Consider the following 22126-nt stretch of genomic DNA (forward strand, 5'->3'; position numbering starts at 1 on the left):
AATAATAATCACACACACACACACACACGTTCTCCACATTCACGTCTATTTCGCCATTTTTGTCTATTTATTTATTTATTTTTTATTCATAGTTTAAGTATTCAAAACAAACAACCTACACAGTCCCACAACATCACACAACAACACACACACACACACACAAACACGAAGAAGGAGGGGGGTGGAGTGCATACTCATATTTGACACTAAAGTATTTAGTTGAGAAGCCGATATCAGAGGCCAGGTGACAAGCCTGCTTACATACATATATACATACCATTCTACATAAACCTATACATACATATACCTGCACACATACATATAGCCTATACATACACACACAAAATACATTTACATCTGCATACAAAATATATACACACATACCAACGTTTATGTACGTGTTCCTACTCATGCAAAACGCTTCCATTTTAGTTACTTAGTAATTTATATACGACATGTCAGAAGCCCAGACACATGTTCCCTCTATGTCCCCTTGTATGAAAAAAAAGACACTTACTCGACATCAAACCCTCAATTATGATCCCATGTGTCCCCATACCAGCTTCCAAATGTTTCAGAGTTGATTTTGATATTATTTATCATAGCCGTTGTTCTTTCCATGCTTATATGATTTAGAAATTCAGATAACTATGTTTCTATGTGAATTTTTCAGTTTAATAAAATTGCTCTTTTGACAGCCAGAAATGCTACACCATTTTTGTCTTGACGTTCAGCCCCTCTTCACCATGCAGGCTTTAACGCTGTGGGGCCGTGTGCATCTGGCTGTCAAATCACTCTACGGTGTGTCGAGAACAAGCACAGGTGATGGCAGCAGCAGAGATGGCCCAGGATACCTTGTAATGTGACACTGTGACCAGCAGTTGAAGGGCTTGTTATCCACCTCCAAATGCCACCTGCTAGGTAACTGGATGATGGCAGCCAATCAGGAAGCGGCTGATTTGACAGCTTTTCCACTCCATGGATGCTTCACAGATTGACTGCATTCACACAATTCACAGAACTCTGACCAAAAAGATCTGATGGGATCTTCGTCATCATGTTCGTCTTCATTTAGCAAACACCACCCCTCCTGTCGGGTTTACGCAGTGTGTGTGCTGTTGCGAGTGGCATATGGCTCATCTTCTGTGAAATGTCAGCGGTGAGTGAGCCAGCCATGCCAGGTGCATGGGATTGGCACATACTTTTAATCTCTGCCTAACAGAACAATGAGTTGAAGAGGAGCTTCTCCATATGGAGGGAAAAATGCTCCACATGTGCTGCAGTCTTCTGTGCATGTACACAGCAAGGCAAACTCACCTCAGATCCAAGTGATTCAGTTCTAGATAAATGACAGAGGGCTGTTTCCAGGCTGCTGCTGGGGTGTGTGTGTGTGTGTGTGTGTGTGTGAGTGAGTAGGGGGGGGGGGGCGACATCCACTGGGTCTCGCTGTAGTCAAACCCCCTCATTGCAAAGAAGTGCTGGGAAACCACAGAACCTACTTATAATGTGCTGATTGGAGATCCTTAATGAGAACCTGAACTTTTTATTAAAAGACACGAGCTTCACTTCCCTGCAGGAGAAGCCTCTCCCGCACGTGCACGTGATGCTTCTCATCATGTTGTGGATGAGAAGTTGATGAAATGGCTCAGTAAAGCATGCTTCATTTGCTGATGAAGTCTTGGTGCAGACGTGGGTAGTCTTGCTTTAAGACATGTGATCTGACTCCCTCGCAGCTCTCTCTCTCTCTCTCTCTCTCTCTCTCTCTCTCTCTCTCTCTCTCCCCAGCTGGGCTACATTGTAATACACATGCACATGCACGCTCACTCACACCCGCTCTGCCTGTCTGACACAGACTCTACTTAGAGCGTTGGAGGGAGGACTGAAGCTCACACTTTCAGCACAGCTTCTCAATGGGGGGATGCAGCCAAGAGCAGACAGAGCGGTCATTCCACTGGAGCCTTCCGCTGCGCGCGTGAGCAGGAGGCGACAAGTGAGGAGGGTAAATTAGCCCCCTGTCAACACCACATAGGAGTTTCACTGACGGAGAAGAGACAGTCAAGGAAGGAGAGGAGGTTTGCACGAACGTGGCTGATACAGCTGTGACATGATCAGCATCCCATCCCTTAAATCCTGGCCAGTTTGTGACACAGACCCCTGGGGGGTTCGCTTCTGGTGACCGGGGTGCCAAGGATTGCAAAAAGAACCTGAGGGGCGCAGAGGAGGGAGCACGGGGAGGACAACTGCATTCAAGCCCCTTTCGTGCAGAGTCTGGCTCACCTGGAGGTGGAATTCCGCGCAGAAAGCCCAGAATGGATGGATTTAAGAGAGAGGAGTGAGTCTGCTGAGCAGGCAGGCAGGGATTCTGACTGAACTCTTCTCTTCTGAACGCGCTGCTCAGGTAAGGGTGTCAGACCTCCAAGCAATCCCTCTGCTGTCTGGGGATGGGGGGGCTGAGGTGTGACTGGACACACTAAATGCTGCCTCAAAGATTTGAGTAAGATGCTTTGAAATGGCTGAGAGTGCAAGAAAGAGCTTCTCATATTCCATGAGAGATTCATCCTTTCAATCAGCTCAAAATAAAAATGTGGGCTCATATTAAGCAAATGTTCGGGAGCCACGCGAGGAGAAATGTAAACCCTTCCTCCTTTTAAACATCCAAACGGCGTGTTTCTGGATCAGTGGGCTGAACTTGTCTCCAGAATTCAGATCTGCTCCTTTAGTTGGAGATTTGTTGCGCACAGGTGCGTCGGCGCGCCTGCAGGTGCGCCTGGTACGCCTGGTGCGCCTGGTGCGCCTGGTTCTCATGCTCCCTGCCACACAGGACTGGGCTGTCGTGGCTTCCCATCCCAGTCTGAGCTGGAAAAGTGACGCAGAACCGATTTAACTTCTTGTTTTGAGGCACATAGAGGAAGGTAACCAGCTGGAACAGCTAGAAGCTAGAACGCAAAAGAGACTTTAGGTTTTTGTTTCAGGAAAAACGTCATTTTAAAAAAAAGAATTGATTTAATGTGTAAAGTTGCTGTTAAAAGAATTCTGACATGCAGCTCGTTGCATGTAAAGTCTGCGCTTTCCTCTCTGGTTCCAGCCACCTCACATTATCACAGAGCCTCTTCTGTTTGCAGGAAGAGCTTCGACTCTGTGGAATACACAATTAATGCACGCGCCAATTTGGAGGAACACATACATCCATAGAGTGGAAAATTCTGCAGGGCAGGAACATAAAATGTGGTTAAACAAACCTTTGGTTTAACTTCACGTTTCCTCAGACAGGCAGATTTACGTCTCTGACAAGAAATATGAGGTAAATTCTCTGAATATTAAGTAGCTTCAGTGTGTGTGAAGGTGCAGAGCAGCCTGGGAACGTTTAGTAGCCTGATGGCCTTAATTTCCTCTGCAACACACTCACTAAAACATTCCCCTTTGATTCTTTCTGGAAATCATGTCTTAGATCAGACTCCCTATCATGTCACTTCCTTCAGACACTGGAAACGTTGTGCAGACTTTATCTTTATGCAGTAGATATCACAGCTGCTCAGAAAAGATCAGAAAAGCACTCAGCATGGGCAGAGTGACTTCTTAATGATTTGCTTGAAATAAACATTTTAAAGAGTGCAGGTTGAGACATGGTGAGGATGGGATCAGGCTGCAGGATGCTGTATGAACTTCCTTGTTTGGGTTGTTCCTTAGCTTCGAGGAAGAAGGAATCACACCTGGAGGGGAGGAGAGGCTGATTCTCTGTCTGCTGGCCTGAAGACATGAAGAGGCTTTTGAGCAGGAAGGGCGTCTGTGCAGAGACGTTTCATAAAACTTCAGCATAATTTTGCTTCAGTAAATGAATCCCGTCCTTCATCTCGCCACCGCACAATGATCCTCCTGCTGCGTATGAATGCAGGAGATTTTTGTCCGTAATCTGCATACGGATGTCTTTCTGTGGCAGGTTTAGATTAACTCTCTGTTGGACTTTTTGCATCTTTTGTGGATATTTTCCATGAACCCTTTTAATACTTTTCTTTCTAAACTATTCACTGTGTTTAAAAATGACACCCATGCAGACTAATCCAGGTAAACCCCCTGAGAGGACACACAGGTAGAAATATCCATCCAGCCGTTGAATATAACCATTTTCCACCTTTTTCCAATGCGAGGTCATTGGGTGAGGAAGGGGGGTGGGGAGTGTGTGTGTGTGTGTATCGTTTACCTCTTTTCATGGTCAGATATGATAAAAACATTTATTGCAGTGGATGTTTGTAACTGATCCCTGTTGTTGTGTCACCACCAGCTGGGTGCCGTCTTGCAGATTCGGCCTGACCATGTCCTGGCTGCTGGCGGTGTGGATTAGCCTGGGCTTTCTGCTGCTGTGCCAGGCCACGCTGTACCAGACCATCCAGCAGCACCATGTGGCCCGGCCCGGTCGCACCGACATCCTCACCCTGGGTACGTACGCATGCGAGTTTGAGGGATTTCGTGTTTCAGCGCGACACACTGCCCTCTTTTTGCAGCAGCAGCTGTCATTCGTGGCTGTTTGAAAGTGACAGAAAAGGACTGCTGCAGTATGTCAGGGCGACTTTCCACAGCACTGTGCTGTAAACGTGATGATTTCCCCACAGCCATGTAGCATAAGCAGAGGAGAAGGACTGGACCAAGGTCCATGTGAGGCGACTTCTGCTTTCTGTGGAAGATGTATGGTTGACAGATTTTGTTCCTCATCTGAGCAGAATGCTTCTTATTAGATCTGAACTTGTTCGAATAAATGAAACTGGGAACTGTGAGATGTTTCGTGTGGCGAGGACTTCTTGACTCCCACAGCCTAAATCTTGCTGGGAGACTATTAAGAGTACTACAAGCTGTAAGCAACAATCCATATCACTGTTCTGGAAGCTCGGCCGGGCTTTGATCACTGTAGCTTAGGTTGAAATGACAATTATTTTTCCCTCTTTTGCTCTGGAAGCGCTTGGCAATTAAGCCCAATGCCTTCTGCACGGAAAGGGCCAAAGGGGAGGGTAGACGCAGCGGCGGATCTAATTCTCTGATAATGAAAAAGCTTACTAAAATTGCTTGTGGTGTATGTGGGAGTGTTACAAGCAAGGCAAAGGTTTTTTCAGAGCAAAGCAAATGCGTTCCTTAAGCTTCTAACAATGAGTGTGACTTCCACGCCGAACCTTCGTGCAGAGCGGGGCTTTCTCTGGATGCCAAGCGGCTGTTAAACATTGATGCCGTCCTCTGCTTGCTTCCTTTTGTGTGTGTTGCATTGCCAAGAAAAAAGACGGTAATTGATGCACAGCGAGAAGAAAATAATACAGCGCTGAATTCTCTATGCTTGTGAACGCTGGTGACTTCAAGCGGCGTGTCAGAGAATTGGCTTACTTTGCCTCGGAACAGCTGACACATGAAAATCCCTGCTATGATAGATGGAAAGTTCTCAAAGTATCCTGGGCCTGTTAATTGGAGCAAGAGGGTAAGGGATGAGCAACACAGAGCTCCCAATGAATTTTTAAAGGGTGGCTTCCAGTTTTCTTTCTTTCTTTCCATTTTTTTCGACTTGGTTGGCAAGTCAAGCTTGGTGCCAAAGATGTACAAGGAAGTGCAAGGCTCAGTAAGTGTCTTTTCTGAATAATGCAGTGGACCCAAAGGGGAAGACAAGGGAGAAGAAAATAGTTGTTGCCTCAACGCTCCCACCACATCCACTTGTATATCTAAAAGAGTCATGCAACTTAAAGATGGGGATGGGCTGCAGTTCACCAAGGTTCCCTGCCAAACACATCAACTCGCACGCTTAACATGCACCGTACATGTTTGCACAATAACGTGTTATCTGCTCACTGAGGTCGTCATGATGCAGCTTTTCATGGATCCTCTGGTCACACAGGAGCTGTGGCTCAGATATATCAGACAAAAAATAAACTTTCATGGTACAGATGGATGATAAAAGCACCTTTTAGATGAAGTGGATTAGTTCAAGCTGAGCTGGTGAACCTAATGACATCACCAGGAGGTAATGAAAATAGAGACGCCTGACAACACGCCAACACTCTCAGTGAGACCAATCTGTTCAAATCTAACACAAGTTGTGATTGCAAAACTTTTAAAGTTAACAAAAGCTGATAGAAAATGGTCATAACTGGTCCTGACAGTCATAATCTCCAGATATAACATGTTGCAGTCCCAATCAGCCAGCTTCCCTGGGGTAATGGTCTATCATAACTCCATGCTCAAAGGAAATATATTTTACTTTTCCTACTGCTCTGCGTTCACGCAATTTACTGTATATCATGTTTTTTTTAAGCGGATTATGCCGACATCAATCTTACTCAACCGTGGAGTAGCGTTCACCCATCTAACCAGAACTTCTCTCTCAGAATTGAAATGCTGTGATGAATATTTGAATTAGAATTGATTTTATAATTTGAGAAGCTCTCTGGTTTCATTGAGGCCAGAGCTCTTCAGTTATAAATAGACTTGGATATGTAGGACGTTTAAAAGAGAAAGAGAAATCTCGTCTGGAAAAATCCATCGGCTCTCATGCTCTGTTGTCTGAAATAGTCAAATAATGTTTCTGTGATTCTAAATGATGCTGTGATGTACTCCCCATACGGCACATTTTAAGTGCTTTATTGGATAAGGACAGTTACAATCCATTAGCTGATGTTATTGATTCATGCATTGATTCCTTTGCCAGGTATGGAAAGGGAATTGCAGATTGGTGCTCTGTAAAAACCATGCCCTGCAGTCTTTTTTAGGGGACATCACAAAATGCAGACTAACTCAGAGACAAAGTGATGCAAAAAAGCCACAAAAAGGTTCCATCCACCTTGTATTAAATAAGTAAAATAAGGGTTTAGTTGGAAAAGAAGTGGAGGCTGAGCTATCCTAATCAGTGCCTTCCTATTTCTATTTCTATTTATGCTTTGTAAAGATTATGCATTTATCCTGTGTTACTGTTGTATTCATAGCTATATTGTCCCGTTCTGTTTGTATCTTGTTTTGATTTGATTTGCTGTTATCTGGTTTATGTAACGTCTCGTTTCATACTAAAGCTTTTTTACCTGCCCAGGAACTGCAGATGCTAATTAGCTACTAGCTAACTTATTACACACGGTCCCTGTCATATTAACAATAAACTAAAGTAAAATAATCCTTTAATATTAATGCATTTAATGGTGTTCAAAGTTCAAACAATTCTGTTTGCTGCAACACTAAAAACATATATATATATATATATATGTGTGTGTGTGTGTGTGTGTGTGTGTGTGTGTGTGTGTGTGTGTGTGTGTGTGTATATAAATAATTTATTAATGACAAATCGCATGGTCAACACTGAGGTGGAGATTGAGTATCTAGCTGCATGGCTGCTTCGTCACCTGCTTGGAAGGCTATGCCGCTCTCTTCCCCATGAGCCTCTGCTTCACACAGTCTCCCCTGCGTCCTGCTTGTGCAGCTGAAGATTGATGGTGTCCTGATTCTGGGCAGCCAATTCTGGTCTCTCAAGAAATAATCCACTACATTGACAGATGAGCTGAATGTGACATGACATACACAAGCCGGGCTATGCACTCTCCCCACCTGCCAACGCTGTGAGCAGAACGTGATTACTGCCAACTCTGCTGCTGCACTGAACCGGCCACTCCTGACTGCACATACTGGACTGTCAATAGTCAGAAAAAGTCTTCCGGCTGTATATTCTTTGCACATGTCAAGCAGAAATTACTGTAAACTGAGAATAGCAATAAAAATGGGTTTTCTAGAGTGCTATGGTATTTACATATCCCTGTTTATCCCAAACCAAGGTGCACAGTTCAAATGATCTTATTGCCTGGAGGACAGTTTGAACTTAACAACACTGTGGTTGTTGCTGTTTTACTTCGGCTCTGGCATGGAGGTTAAAACAAGTTTCAGCTCTAATCCAGTAAATAAGACTTTTACACTCTGTTGTTTATTGCTGATGTTTTGTTTGACCATTAGGTTTGTCAGCATATTTGTGCATTATTAAAGGGACGTTTTATAATCCAACAATGAAATTGTGAATCTCCTTCAGATGAATTATGTATTCCAGCATCTCAACCTTTAAAACAGCTACTGGAACAATACGCAACAATGCCGCCGTGCATCAGGAAGCGTCAGTGACACTGATACAACCATGTCATTCGATATTTCAAAGAATAGAACAAATTCATGGCATGGAGATGACTTGTTGAAAACATAATTCCAACTTCTGCTGTCCAGTAAGTTCACATATATCAACATACACACTACAGATCCAGTGATATCCAGTTCTCCTCCTGGAGATGGAACTGGATGTTTACATGCTTTTAGTTGCTTTCATAGTAAAGCTGGTGGGAAGCTTTGTAAGCTGCATTTATATGACAAAAACTCGGCATTTACCGTGACTTTGAAAGCTACTGAAAGCACATAAACATCAATTTCTGTAGCAACGAGGCTGCTGCAGAGTTTACAGTTACGCTGCCGATGCAAACCAGCAACACTGTCTGACAAAACCCACTGAAACCAGTTAGCTTTAGGCTAATTTTAGCAGGAGAGTTGACTAACTCACTCTTTAAGTGCAACCTCTTTTAGTAACTCCGGTCATGCTGCTATTCAAATTTCCTTTTTCTGTTCCATGATGACAAAATGCCTTTCTTCAGAGTCCAGATTTTCCAACCTTCTGGGGATGTAAGCCTCTCTTGCTGATCTCCAGCATCTCAGTCTCAAATGCTTCGTTTTCCACCTTGCTGCCATTTGTCCCTTACCAGCGGATGTTGTTTCAAGAGGCAGACTGTCATGGTAGATCACTCGTCATATATAGAAACAAATCCAAAGTTCTTTGCTTACAAAATGTGTCAGAATATTAGTGCAAGTCATTATACACCAGTAATAACACATATACATTTCTGAAAGCAAACAATAGAAAATGTTACGCAATGTCCCTTTAAGAAAACATGCATCAAATATGATCAAATTGCTTGTTAAGTGGCCGTTTGAAAGAATGTGATCCTAAGTTGAAATGAAGTGCGGTTCTACCATAAATAGCTGCCATGTGATGATTTAACTTGTAATAATTCATACGTTGCTGCAGAAATCAGTTGTGGTTTAGCTGAAAAAACTGAAAACGAATGCAGTTGTTCTGCTTTCGCCCAGTGATTTGAAATGCCTTGTAAAGTCTGATCTGGGATGATTTGAATGCATCTTAATGAGCTCATTGTTCAATGTGCCATAATGTGCTCCCCCAGCGTTAAAAAAGATTTGAGGTGGAAGAAAACATGTAATTACTTTGATTAGCCAAGATGCATCATATGGCCAAATGAGAGCAACAGTCTGATCACATTTCAGCTGCGCTGGCTGAATTAAGAAACGTTTCCTTCGTTTTGAAAACACATCTAGTCCAAACACTCGCTTGCTGCTCTTAAACTTTATGTTCCCGCTGAAGCCCTGCTAAGATCTGAGGATCAGAGATGCAGAGTCTTAAACCTAAACGTGAAGTTGATTTGAGGAAGCTGTCTTTTTAAGTAAACAAGGACAGAGTTTTACTCTGACAGCCATACACGCTGTCACATACACACACATGCCATATTTTGAGATATTTTTCTTTCTTTGCATCCCTGAATAGATAGATGGTTCAGAAATTGTATGTTTTTTTTTCCCCTGCAGTTGGGAGTGTTAAGAAATTAACTTCACTGACTCAAACTAAATTCACCCACTCTTTTCAGCTTGGAGCTCATTTCCATACGCGTCAGACTCCTCATTACTACAGCTCAGTGTTGCTGCAGAAACAATGTAGGGAACGTGCTTTTTTTCACATTCAAAGTGGTAATCCTTTCTGTTGGAGGTGGAAAAGCTTTTAAAGAACAAGCAATGGATCCATCTGGACTGCCCACATGAACGTCTTTCCACAGGGAAGCTCTGGTCTGTTTTTGTTTTGCAGTTAAATCAGCTTTATTTACATCCTCATTAAACTGCGGGGACTAATTAGTGTTAGAATTGATGGTGAAAGAAAATTCAATTAAATTAGTCACTTGAATAAATGTTGCCTTCATGGTATTTCTGTAAAGTAGATGAAAAATGAATCAGATTGCTCAGCACTGGCTCATATGAGATACAGCAGTATGGAGTATCACATGAGTATACTTATTGACACACACAAACATTTATTTGTACACAGATATAAGCTATAGAACTAAAGTAAAAGTCATGAGTCAATCCTCATTACCTTACGTTTTACTTCCAAACATTCAGACCTGATTGTATTCCTTTTAAAGTCGTGTTGATAAAAAAAAATAAAGATTCTCAAACATTTTACGCTTTTAAAAGCAGCTGCTTTTTCATCTTCATCAGAGGAATTTATTTATTTATTGATTGCTTCATGAGAACTAAAGACCTTATTTTATTACTGTTATTATATGACACGATATGACACGATATGACACGATACGACACGATACGACACGATACGACATGATAATACACGATACGACACGATACGACACGATACGACACGATACGACACGATAATACACGATACGACACGATACGACAGGATAATACACGATACGACACAATACGACACGATACGACACGATACGGCACGATATGACACGATACAACACGATACAACACGATATGACTATGACATGATACGACACGATATGACACGATACAACACGATACAACACGATATGACTATGACACGATACGACACGATACAACACGATACGACACGATAATACACGATACGACATGATACGACACGATAATACACGATACGACACGATACGACACGGTGCGACATGATATGACACGATATGACACGATACGACACGATACAACAGGATAATACACGATGCGACACAATACGACACAATACGACACGATACGACACGATACGACACGGTACGACACGGTACGACACGATACGGCACGATACGACATGATATGACACGATATGACACGATACGACACGATACAACAGGATAATACACGATGCGACACAATACGACACGATACGACATGATACGACACGATACGGCACGATACGACATGATATGACACGATATGACACGATACGACACGATACAACAGGATAATACACGATGCGACACAATACGACACAATACGACACGATACGACACGATACGACACGGTACGACACGGTACGACACGGTACGACACGATACGACACGGTACGACACGGTACGACACGATACAACACGATACGACACGATAATACACGATACGACATGATACAACACGATAATACACGATACGACACGATACGACACGGTGCGACACAATACGACACGATACGGCACGATACGACATGATATGACACGATATGACACAGTATGACACGATATGACATGATATGACACGATATGACACGATATGACACGATACGAGCTGCTTTCATCAGTAAACCACACAACACAAAACTAAACTATATGAAAACACCAACCTAAAGGAATGAGCCGTTGTTTTGCAGACATATAACTGATTGTTGTTGTAAAATCTGAAGGCAGTTTTTTTTCCAGAAATCTGTCAGAGATGCATTTTATTCTTCTCCTTGCTGTTGTGGCTGAGACGTGAACTAACCCGAGTCCTGAAGAGGACATGATATGACATGATATGACACGATATGACACTGTATGACACGATATGACATGATATGACACGATATGACACGATACGACACGATACGACACGATACGACACGATAATACACGATACGACACGATACGACAGGATAATACACGATACGACACAATACGACACGATACGACACGATACGGCACGATATGACACGATACAACACGATACAACACGATATGACTATGACACGATACGACACGATATGACACGATACAACACGATACAACACGATATGACTATGACACGATACGACACGATACGACACGATAATACACGATAAGACATGATACGACACGATAATACACGATACGACACGATACGACACGGTGCGACACAATACGACACGATACGGCACGATACGACATGATATGACACGATATGACACGATATGACATGATATGACACGATATGACACGATATGACACGATACGACACGATACGACACGATACGACATGATAATACACGATACGACACGATACAACAGGATAATACACGATGCGACACAATACGACACAATACGACACGATACGACACGATACGACACGATATGACACGGTACGACACGATATGACTATGACACGATACGACAGGATATGACACAGTACGACATAATACGACAGGATAATACACGATACGACACAATACGACACGATATGGCACGATACAACACGATACAACACGTTATGACTATGACACGATACGACACGATACGACACGATACGACACGATACGACACGATACGGCACGATATGACACGGTACGACACGATATGACTATGACACGATACGACACGATATGACACGGTACGACATAATACGACAGGATAATACACGATACGACACAATACGACACGATATGACACGGTACGACACGGTACGACATAATACGACAGGATAAGACACGATACAGTACAACATAGTACACTATTGTACTGTACGATATGATACAGCGTGTTGTCCTCCTCGGGGGAAGTTCAGTTTGACTGGTTCTGTTACATGAGCTGCTTTCATCAGTAAACCACACAACACAAAACTAAACTATATGAAAACACCAACCTAAAGGGATGAGCCGTTGTTTTGCAGACATATAACTGATTGTTGTTGTAAAATCTGAAGGCAGTTTTTTTTCCAGAAATCTGTCAGAGATGCATTTTATTCTTCTCCTTGCTGTTGTGGCTGAGACGTGAACTGAAGAGGAACATAGTCGTTCCAGATGATGATTCAGCCTTGCTGAAATAATATAAAACTGTTTGCTGTTTTTACTTTTCTGTTGCAACAGTGTAATAATTTACTGCACATATTTCCTGATTTCCAGCAGTAACTCTTAAATAGAGGTTCGGTTCAAGGCGTTTGCACATGTTTATATGCACACAAGCACACTCAAATTGTTACTGTGCAACTTTGTAATGATTAAAATAGTTATGCTTTCCTGTATTCTTTGACGTAAAGTTACCTTCGGCACTAAACTACCAATTAAAGTTTGTAAATGAAGCTACAGTTGGATAAATTTATTTCTTTTTTGTAAATGCAGATTTAATTAGAAATATTCTTTTTGTGAACATGACATCTACAAATCCTGCAGTTTGCCAACAAAGAAAGTGAAATCCTATAATCTACCTTCGTGTGAGATTATAATTGCTCCTGAAAATGGTGGGTTTAGGTGGAGAGCTCATCAGTATGATGTGATCTCTTTTCTTACCACACAGCGTGCACTTCAAGTTAATGAAAGCAGCCCTGTAAAAAAAAAACACGCACACAATACCTGCCTGATGGTTCAGGTGCCGAGCAGCGCTCAGCCTCATACCAGATATCTTTCCCCCAGTTCTTCATCCTCTTGTGCCCCCCCACACCCAACCACTAACCCCTCCTTCATCTCCTCGTCTCTATCAGCCCCTTAGACGATTTGTCATGGATCAGATGAGACAATTTGTCATGGATTAGTGCACTTAAATGTCTGTGTGATAGTCGAAGCAGCCACTGGAAAAGCGCAGGAATCCTATTACACTCCCTTTTATGGCCAGCAAGACGGGAGGACAGAGTGGAGGTTCAACCGGTACCTTCTATGCTCTGAGGCCCTTTTTTTACTTTTACTTTTTTCTTCACATGCAATCAGATATTCACTTGAAAAAGAACTCCTCTAAACTAGCAAAGTAGAAAAGGCCCTGTTTTTCTTTACTTATTGGATATGCTTCTGATTAACCCAGCAGTCATGAAGTCCACCAACCAGTGTTGCATCACTATGCCTACCAAGCCTCCTCTTTCCCAGCATGCAGATGCATTCTGCTATGTGCAGTGGTAATGGATGCACCGCTGTTTCCAATCATTACCTACTGACACGTTTGTGGCCAGCTGTGCCTGGATTTCACATGCATCAGATCAGCTATTAATGAGTCAGTCAATGTTTTATATTCTGCTTTTGCAAATAGATTTCAGTCTGCATGTGATAAAATAGCTTTTTATTAATTCTGTTTCCTTAAGTCTTCAGCTGCCTATGCTGTGGTGCATGCTCTTCGTTTGTGAGTGATTATCTGGCAACTTAAATCTGGCTCTTCCCTGATATGAGAAAACTGCGTCAGACAGAGTACGCACGTGTGCTACTGAACACAGTTTCACCTCATTAGTTTCAATAACATCAAGAGCTTTAAAACAGACTCTTCACACAGTGACACTTTTCTTCTAGTGATGTGCTGATTTAAATCTGCAGATGCATTTATTCCTGCTACACGCAGCTCATCCAGAGCAGGCCTGAAAACATGTACCGTATCACTTCGATAAGATTTGTGTTATTTGTCTTGATTGTTACAGAAACAACAATGTTAGCAACCATGATTTAGCAATATAAAGTCATGTATTTGTGTTTTGATATTTTATTTTAAATCACTGAGTTATGTCTAATTAAGAAATCTGAACATTTTGAGAACATTTGGTGGAGTCCGCTGGTGGGGGCCCCAAGAAGACGCTTAGTACGCTTAGGCCTTGGGCCAGCTTTGAGCATATTCACCACAAACAAGACATTACCATGTCATGTTTCATTGCTGTCTTTATTTTTGCATAAACTTATGCAGCTTCTCTTCCCCCTCTGGGCTCTTTAAGCCCCAAAGTATCATCTCACTAAACTTAAACAGCCGGCTTCTTTTAATGCAGCAAAGTTGCAAGGTAATTGTGATGCAAAAGCGCTGCTTGGTGATGTGATGCAAAACCACCGCAGGGGACAAATGTTACCCATTAATTTACGTAATGTTCGCCTTGCCTGAGCAACTCATTTCCCCAAATGGCAATAAATGTTCTACTCCTATACATTTCAAACTACTGTATATGGTGTCTGACCATCCATCCATCCATCTGTCCATCCATCCATCCATCCATCTGTCCATCCATCCATCCATCCATCTATCCATCCATCTGTCTGTCCATCCATCCATCCATCTGTCCATCCATCCATCCATCCATCCATCTATCCATCCGTCTGTCCATCCATCCATCCATCTGTCCATCCATCCATCCATCCATCCATCCATCCATCCATCCATCTGTCTGACCATCCATCCATCCATCTGTCCATCCATCCATCCATCCATCCAGCTATACATCCATCCATCCATCCATCCATCCATCCATCCATCCATCTATACATCTGTCCATCCATCCATCCATCCATCCATCCATCCATCCATCCATCCATCTATACATCCATCCATTGGTACATCCATCCATCCATCCATCTGTCCATCCATCCATCGGTCCATCCATCTGTCTGTCCATCCATCCATCCATCCATCTGTCCATCCATCCATCCATCCATCTATCCATCCATCTGTCTGTCCATCCATCCATCCATCCATCCATCCATCTATACATCCATCCATCTATCTGACCATCCATCCATCCATCTATACATCCATCCATTGGTACATCCATCCATCCATCCATCCATCCATCCATCTGTCCATCCATCCATCGGTCCATCCATCTGTCTGTCCATCCATCCATCCATCCATCCATCCATCCTTCAATCCACCCATCCGTCCGTCCATCCATATGTCCATCTGTCCATCCATCCATCCATCCATCCTTCAATCCACCCATCCGTCCATCCATCCGTATGTCCATCCATCCATCCATCTATCCATCCATCCTTCAATCCACCCATCTGTCCATCCATCCGTATGTCCATCCATCCATCCATCTATCCATCCATCCTTCAATCCACCCATCTGTCCATCCATCCGTATGTCCATCCATCCGTATGTCCATCCATCCATCCATCTATCCATCCATCCTTCAATCCACCCATCTGTCCATCCATCCGTATGTCCATCCATCCGTATGTCCATCCATCCATCCATCCATCCATCCGTCTATCCATCCATCCATCCATGCAGCTGTTTTTTGTGAATTGGTACAGGGAAGACTCAGAGCCAGTTTCTGCAGGTAAAAATAGATGTGGACGATACAACGTGATCTCGAGCTGTGTCTCAGTGAGGTGACTTAACGTCAAATGCACGTAAAATAACAAATTTTAGGATTTAGTAATAAATAAAAGGGATATGTTGTGATTAATCTCACACTTTCTGCTGTTGTCAAGTACATCACTCTGAGATAAAAAGGACTTTTTGGCTGAATGTAAGACTGTGAGACTTGGTTAGGTCCTCCTGTTATACAGACATGAAATGCTTCTTTTCTGTCATGGTTGAAAAAGCTTTGGGGGCATTCTGGGTGATTGCATGGCCGCTGTTCCTTGATTCCCAGTAGAGAAGACACACTTTATCTAAAACATAAAGGACAAACATCAGGACAGGGCCAAGGGTCGGGACTGGGCTTCACTGTCAGAATCTCATCATCACTTTTCTGCTCCTGAAACTGGGACTCTGAGTGTTTGCCTGGAAAAAAGGGAAGATTTGGCTAATGTTGCCATTTGTTTAGCTTTCTCCTGCTATGTTGTTACAAATGCATATAAAAACAGTCAGGATTCTTGCAAATAGCTATTTTTGCATCTGGTTTGAAAATTTCTTCATATATATTTTTCATGCACAGTTTATGACCTTAAATATTCATAGTTAAAAATCAGTATTTCATCTTTAAAGCTAGCCTTAAAAGAGATTTATTAACTGAGTCTGCAGCTGCCTCTGCTCAACAGAGCTTTAAGATGTCTTTCAGCTTATTTTTCCCATTTTTCAGCTTGCAGCTGTGCTGTTTGGATTCAGTTTCAGAGTGTTGTCTCAGCATTGGGAGGCAGCAGTTTTCCAGTGTATGCTGCTTGCCCAGCACCCAAAAGCAGACAGACAATATTTGTTAGCACCCATTGAACAGGCTGTACTTCTAAAGAACAAGTTGTTCCTTTCAGCAACAGAAGACTAAAGCAGAATTACTGAATATTGGACTTCAATTTATAGAGTGGACACGAAGCACAACTGCAAAGGATTTTTATCATCTGACTTACTGGATGGACATTTCTCCTTTAAACGGCTTCATCTTCATGCCGTGGCTCTCGTAGCAACGTGAGGTTTCAGACGTGTAGATTGAGTATGCAGCCAAGGTGACTTACTTTCTCAGTTTGGTGCAGCGACTCACTCAGTCAGGCCCTGACAGAGGGCAAAAATGGATTATGGGGTTTAGAATTATGGAAACAGAAATCCTCTTGCTTGAATATGTCCCAAATTGTCAAATAAATGATTGAATGTCTGTCTAAATTTTCCACCCGGGGTGCTCTGTCAGCATTAGGCAAGGTCTATTTGTCTTGTCTGATGTGTCTGGAGGAATCTATACGGCTGCTGTGCCGAGACAGCAGAGCATTGTCTTATCACAGCTGTATCTGACAGCAGACGCTCTAATAATGGAAGTTAGGTTGAGATGTCACAGCTAACTGTTTGTCTCAGCACAGCTATACAGAATGCGACACATGATACGGACACAGCCAAATGCCTGAATAAACAGACAGGAAATCTTATTTTAATCTGATTTGAGCACCATGTTGTGGAGTTCCCTTGCCGTTGTGTATCTTGTATTAAATATGCCAGTCACTAACACTGTATGCAGAGAATGGTGACAGATTGTTGAAAATGCAGGAGGACAATTAGTATTCACATCTCCAGCACATGTCAGGCTCACTGAACATGGCTCAATGCCCTGGTGCCTGTCGGGCAAGAGAGTGAGAGGATGAGGGATGAGGTGGCACCTGCATGTGTCTGTCTGTAGCCTAATGACCCAGAGGAGCGTCGTCTCTCGCACGATGTCCCTTTCCTCTCCTTTACTGTGTGCTCTTTGTGCCCGTCATGCTTTGGACAGCTCGTTTATCTGTTAGTTCTGCAGTTCATCCACCTTGGTTCTCATCCCCATCTTATCTTTGTGCACACACATATCTGTTTTCTTTGCTGGATCGCCTCTAGTTTTCTGTCTGTATTTGCGAGAAGCTATCCCTCTGCTCCCAGGCAGTCAAGCAGACAGGGATTTTCTTTCCCTCATCTCACATCCCAGAGGTTTAAGTGCTATGAGATACAGCTTTTCCAACAATCAGACCTTTTGACCTGCTTTCTCTAAGTTTAGTGGGTTGAGTTTAAACGAGGATTAAAGGCCTCTCTAAGGATTTTTTTTTACCCTTTTTTCCTGAAGGCATCAACAGAAATGTAAGGATTGCCATACATCTGTACAGAATATGAGTGTTATTGGAGCTGAGCTGATTGAACAAAATACCTTTCTGAATGCCGTCTTTGATCGCAGTGTCTCTTTCCCATCAAGATTTCAGCACTTAAAAATTGAAAAAGGCTAAATAGAGTTCTTTGAACTGTGTTTATGTGTTTATGTGTGTTTGGGCTCGGAGCTTAATTCCCTTTTCGAAAGGTAAATCCGCTCGGTCTGCACACAAACACAACAAATCATTCTTATGTTTTTACTGTGTTAGATTCTATTTATATTCAATCTCTGGATACTGTTTAATATTTGTCTAAACATTAAAATAACACTTGATAATGTTGATAAGTATATTAGATATGTTACAAATGCCTTTACAACAAGCACAATTATAGCATGTTTGTGTTTGTGACCCCTCAAGCCTGCCGAGCTGCAGCTGTGGGTGACATTTCTCATTTGTTGAATAGCTGAGGGGAGAAAAAAAAAAAGTCCTGCTGTCTGCCCTCTCATGCGAATCATCCAAAGTTGTAATAACATCGCTACAGCAAGATGCAGCAGCACAGAGACCCGGTCTGGTGTGACTGCCCTGACAACATTCATGCAGCTCCTCTACACCCGAACACACTGCAAGAAGCAGCCACTGCAGCTGACGTTGGGTATTTTTTTAGATTTAGGAGCTTCTCTGCTGCCTGTACAGAAATATTGCTGCACTACCTGACAGCAGGTGAGGTGTAGCAGCGTGTCATAAGTGACTAAGATAGTAATTGGGTGACTTTGACATATGAGAGACCAGAGACACTGGCAGATTCGATGTCTGCCAGGCATTCGGCAAGAGAGAGAAAATGTAGCATCAATCCAGGCCGCTTCTCACTTACAAAAGATTCCTATTTTATTCACTCTCCAGTGAAAGACCAATGCTTTGATTGTACCCAAGAGAAGAGGAGGAGTTGTTCTGAGACATGAGAACAACTCTGTGCAAGATTTGCATTCAGCAAAACAGGAGCAGAGGTGGGATGTAATACTAAAAGCTAATATGCATTAAGCGAAGCAGAGATTTTACTTCGTCTGCGAAACAACATGCCACACTGTGCTTCTTTAGATCTGCTGAGAGCAAAACCAAATCCCTTGTTCCCTCTGAGAAGAGAGCGCATGGGCTCAGCTCTAAGTCAACTTTTCAATGCACATGAATCCAGGTTAACTGCTTGTAAAAGAATGCTGGGCATCAGTGAAGGGAGATGGAAAAGGAACATGGAGAGAATGGTGGCCAAGAAGGAACCCAATGACCACCAGAGACTTAAAAGTTGCTCCGTTCCTTTGCATTGACCCTGATCTCATGAGCTTTGAGTGTGTGTGCTTATACATGCTTGGTGGTGTCACATTTTATTCCCTAAACCCTTTTCTTGACCTGCCCACAGCTTCGAAGTGCTTCAACCAGCCTCCAGACAGACATACGACCATAGACTGTACATAAAACGATAGGCGGAGCCTCCGTGACGTCAACCGTAGGTTTTCTGAAGAGCTGAATTGAAGCTCGGTGTACGGTTCCTACCATCACCATCTTGGCAGGGTCACGTGTGTCGTCTCTCCCAGAAACTACAAATATGGGCAAAGAGGTGGAGCTGAGAGGGTGGCTGTGATGGTGAATGATTGACATCGAGCGAACTCCGAGCTTTCTGTAGCTAACCTGGAGATAACAGGAGCTAACCAGCTAACGGAGGTAAGCGGGCTAAAGCTAAGTCACGTTGTTAACTGGCTAAAAACCGCGGTTGTTCTACGTTCTCCTGACTTGAAGCAGGAGATCAGATACCTGTCAATCAAAAGGACACGCCCCTAAATATGCAGAATTTCTAGATTAAATTACTCCTAAACAGGCGAGTTAGAAACAAATTCACTCCCCCCACAGTTGTCATGAAGGCAAACCTGACCTATTAAACCTAAAATGGATTTTTGTACCAGGCTGTAAACATGTTTATTTCTGCTGTAAACATGTTTATTCCTGCTGTAAACATGTTTATTTCTGCTGTAAACATGTTTATTCCTGCTGTAAACATGTTTATTCCTGCTGTAAACATGTTTATTTCTGCTGTGAAGTTGGTCTTTTTAACATGGGAGTCTATGGGAATTTGCTCTGTTTTGAAGCCCCTAGTGGATGAAGGGGGAACTACAGTTTTATGCACTTCCACATCGGCTTTACTTTTAACCTCGGAGGTTGCTCCTTGCATACAACTCATTTCTTGTTGACCCTTCTTACAGGAGAATAGCTGTGTATTACAGCGTTTACGCCTCTCTGCATGTGATCAATATTACTCAGTTATTTCTTAGTGCATGCGATGCTCTAATCAAATACTCTCTCATCATTTTTTACTCACTTATCTCACTGCTGCATTACAGGACAAACTCCAATGTCAAATCCATCTTGAAGGTAACTGCTGCTTTGGTTAGCAGTGATGAGATAAAGAAATGTGGTAATAAATATCTGCCACACGTTTCTGAGAGTTTACATGGAGGAATCCCACGAGGGAATTTCAGGGTCGATATAAAAACCACATACTTCGTATATTTTTGTAGTCTAGATCTCAAACTTTTAGAGTCAAGGGACCCCTTACAGGTTATGGAAACACAAGGGAATATATTGTACAGTATTAAACAGATAATTAAAACCTTATTAAAACAAAGAAAATTCAGCAAGCCACAGTATATCATGCAGCAAAGCACCTGCACAGTTTCAAACTGTTTATCTTAATATAACTAAATTGCACTTAAAATGAACTTGTACACATTGTAACTGAATATTTTTAAACAAAGCACTTTTTTTTTTAAATCAAAATTTGACCTAATTTTCATGCAGCATCTTAAACGTTGTCCCTAATGTCCCATCGCTGGATAATTCCAGCTGGTTCTCTTCTGTTTTACTTGCACGATGATGAACAGTCACTTGCTGAGGTTTACAAATCAATTTATGAATTGTTGTGTTAAATGTTTCATGCTAGTGCATGGCGAATGCGTCCTGCACAGAATAAGTAAGTCACAGATTTGTGTAAATGGACTTGTAAATGGTAAATGGACTTGTACTTCTATAGCGCTTTTCTAGTCATACAGACCACTCAAAGTGCTTTACACTACTTGTCACATTCACCCATTCACACACACACACTCATTCTACACACTTATACCCCGATAGGCACATCGGGGGGCAGTTTGGGGTTCAGTGTCTTGCCCTAGGACACTTCGGCATTTCAGGGGAAGCCTGGAATTGATCCCTCAACTTACCTGTTGAAGGACAACTGCTCTTCCAGGAGGAAATTATCAATTTAAAATTTAAAATTTAAAATTTAAAATTATCAATTTAATTATTATCCTTGTAATTGTCTCTAAATTGGTCCAAACCTGATTTATGGTTGGTGATGTGTGTAGTCATTTACCCTGGGAAACCAAAACTTTGCATTTTTTGTGGCGTAATGCTCTCGTACCTTTGGGAAAAAATTAGGCCTTGCTAAAACGAAGCTTCGAACTATGAAAAACGCGAAAGGGAAACCAAACCCACTTTAGACCAATTGGTTTATTTTCTATCTTTCATAGTAGCTTGAATCAATAATCATCCTTTTTTTCTCCTTGTTGACAAGCCTGGAGGCACAGGCTGGACAAAACCATTGAAACAACTTTACATATTGTTGGACTAATTAATGGATATCTAGAGCCCTTCTCCTAATTAAGTACCAATCAGCCTTGTGGCATCATGCATCCTTTTCTCATTAATACTCTATGTCAGAGGTGTCCAGCTCCGGTCCTCGAGGGCCAGAATCCTGCAGGTTTTCTATGTATCCCTGCTCAGACACACCTGATTCAAATTAATTAGTAGTAG

At 42.4% G+C, this 22126-nt stretch overlaps 1 protein-coding gene across 2 annotated transcripts in view; it reads left to right on the plus strand.

Moving 5' to 3' along the window:
- Window positions 1–1903: 1903 nt before the first annotated feature.
- The window catches only part of tafa1b (TAFA chemokine like family member 1b), a 125267-nt gene continuing 105044 nt past the window's right edge, over window positions 1904–22126 (plus strand). For both annotated transcript variants that reach the window (XM_079241747.1, XM_079241748.1), the window contains exons 1-2: window positions 1904–2398; window positions 4280–4434. In XM_079241747.1, the coding sequence (XP_079097873.1) occupies window positions 4311–4434 (124 nt within the window). In that variant the 5' untranslated portion in view covers window positions 1904–2398; window positions 4280–4310. The remainder of the gene's footprint in view (window positions 2399–4279; window positions 4435–22126) is intronic.

This window comes from Telmatherina bonti (assembly GCF_933228915.1).
Source record: "Telmatherina bonti genome assembly, chromosome: 6".
In the NCBI taxonomy this organism is placed as follows: Eukaryota; Metazoa; Chordata; class Actinopteri; order Atheriniformes; family Telmatherinidae; genus Telmatherina; species Telmatherina bonti.